The sequence below is a fragment of the Sphaeroforma arctica genome (assembly GCF_001186125.1).
Source record: "Sphaeroforma arctica JP610 unplaced genomic scaffold supercont1.4925, whole genome shotgun sequence".
Lineage (NCBI taxonomy): Eukaryota > Ichthyosporea > Ichthyophonida > Sphaeroforma > Sphaeroforma arctica.
The window spans coordinates 1-2204 of NW_014035633.1; the positions used below are offsets into that span (position 1 = coordinate 1).

At 40.0% G+C, this 2204-nt stretch overlaps 1 protein-coding gene across 1 annotated transcript; it reads left to right on the forward strand.

Moving 5' to 3' along the window:
• Positions 1–82: 82 nt before the first annotated feature.
• SARC_14662 (hypothetical protein) lies at positions 83–1684 on the forward strand (the record flags this gene model as incomplete). The annotated part of the gene is made up of 3 exons (XM_014291205.1): positions 83–198; positions 868–961; positions 1530–1684. Coding segments are annotated over 3 exons (365 nt in total), but the record flags the coding sequence as incomplete, so codon positions are not given.
• Between the last annotated feature and the right edge of the window lie 520 nt (positions 1685–2204).

The following is a 2204-nucleotide window of genomic DNA, read 5'->3' on the forward strand; positions in this document are numbered from 1 at the left end:
TCCCCTGTATAGTATCACTCTCCTGCATTCCCCTGTATCCAATAATCATCAATTTTTTCAACTTTAATATTTCTATAAATAGCATGTGAACAAAATTGCGTCGCGCGGTATCTACACATCAGGCAAGGGGTCTTCCTCAGTGGGTTTGACAGCCTATGTCACCAAAGACCCTGACACCAAGGACCTTGTGCTGGAAAGGTAGGTATATCGCTATTCGTAGTGCAAGTCTGCCATCACGTGTTGCGTATATCGGTGGCTGTTTCTTAGTATATCTTTTTGTATCATGCAGCTGTTGCTATTTATAGTATGCAACCGCTGCTGTTCGCAGTATTATTGCTATTTCGTTACTGTCTGTAGTACGTCGCTGTTACTGTTGCTGCACATATCCGCTCCTGTCTGTAACGATGATCCCATTTTTAAATGGCGTTCTCACAGTTGTCCTGATTACTTTCTATCTTCCCGTGACGTATTAATTCCTTTTCATGAGCGCTGATTTTGTTGTGCCTTGCCCAAATGCCGATGTTGAAAAGTTTATCGAGTATATTGCCTCTGTCGCTTTATGACTTCTAGACTTGTTCGTGTTTTTAGGGTTTTTAGGGTTTTGGTCCTCAATTCCTGGCGCATCGTTCTTGCACACACTATCTTCTCTATAGTCCTTCTTGCTTTCGATGTTCATGTGCTGACTGACGAAGGCATGGGATACATCTGATTTAGCTAACGCTATAGTCCTAAAACTCTCAAATCGGCATCTGATACATCCACCACTTCATACTGTCGCCCCAAATATTTCTGAAATCTTTCCCGAACGAGTCCTAAATTCCTGGTACCTGTCCTGAATTCCTGTCCTGCCCTAATTTTCTCTCGCAGTGGTGCGCTGGTGCTCAGTGATGGGGGCATTTGCTGTATCGATGAGTTCGATAAAATGGACGATAGCACGCGCTCGGTTTTGCATGAGGTTATGGTAAGTGTCCTCTCATACACAAAGGTGATACATACATGCATATAGTGCCCTCACATATGTGCATACACTTGCATATTTACACATATGCATATCTATATATAGTGTGCATCCAGTGTGTATAAGTTTGCCTGCATGCTGATCGCGTATTTTAAGTGTGATCAAAGTGGCGATAACACCCGCTCGGATGTGCATTAAGTCTTGGTAAACAGTAGCCACATTTGAATTTTATACATTGATGAACAAAGTGTACTTACACATATGTTTTTACTTGTTACCATATATCTACCCACCTCCGTGTGCATGATTTTGTTCTGGAAATCTGGCTACGCATATACACTCATACGTACGAGCGCACATACTGCATACATACTGCATACATACCGATGAACACACCTGCACGAATCTTTCAATGTAGTTATATCTAGTTTATGGTCAATTTATATGAAGCATATATATATATATATATATATATATATCAGCAAATAGCATATTAGGCATACGTATATATGGCGACGTACCCATCCTCTACTCATCGTGCTTGACTTTTACCACTACTTGCATTCCTTAGGAACAACAAACTGTATCCATTGCGAAAGCTGGAATCATCGCCACCCTAAATGCACGCGCGAGTATTCTTGCGGCAGCCAATCCCAAGCACTCCCACTATGACACCCAACTGACTGTTCCTGAGAATCTCAACCTTCCCCCACCCCTGCTGTCCCGGTAAGTTGTATATATATAGTTTTATATAGTTATAGATATATAGATTTAATATTTATTTATATACACGCATCTACTGAATTTCTTATTTATCTTCACATTTGATCGGAATGGATCTTCTCACAATTTTTTTTTGGTAGTTTTCCTTACAACAGTTTCGCTCTCGTTTTCTGTTACGTTCCGTGGTTGTGATTCAGCTTTTTTTGTCGCCTTGATCTTATATTTACCTTGCACACTTTATTTCTTCTCTCAGTTTCGACTTGATTTTCCTGGTATTGGACAACATCGATGTGGAGGCTGACAAGCGCTTAGCTAGACATATCCTGTCACTATACGATGACGAGCACGTACGGGAGAACACAGACACAACCATCGACCTCAAGACCCTCACAGGTAGGTTATATATATATATATATATGTGTGTGTGTGTGTGTGTGTGTGTGTGTGTATATATATATGTATATATGTATATGTATATGTATATGCATATGCATATGTATATATATATATATATATATATAGT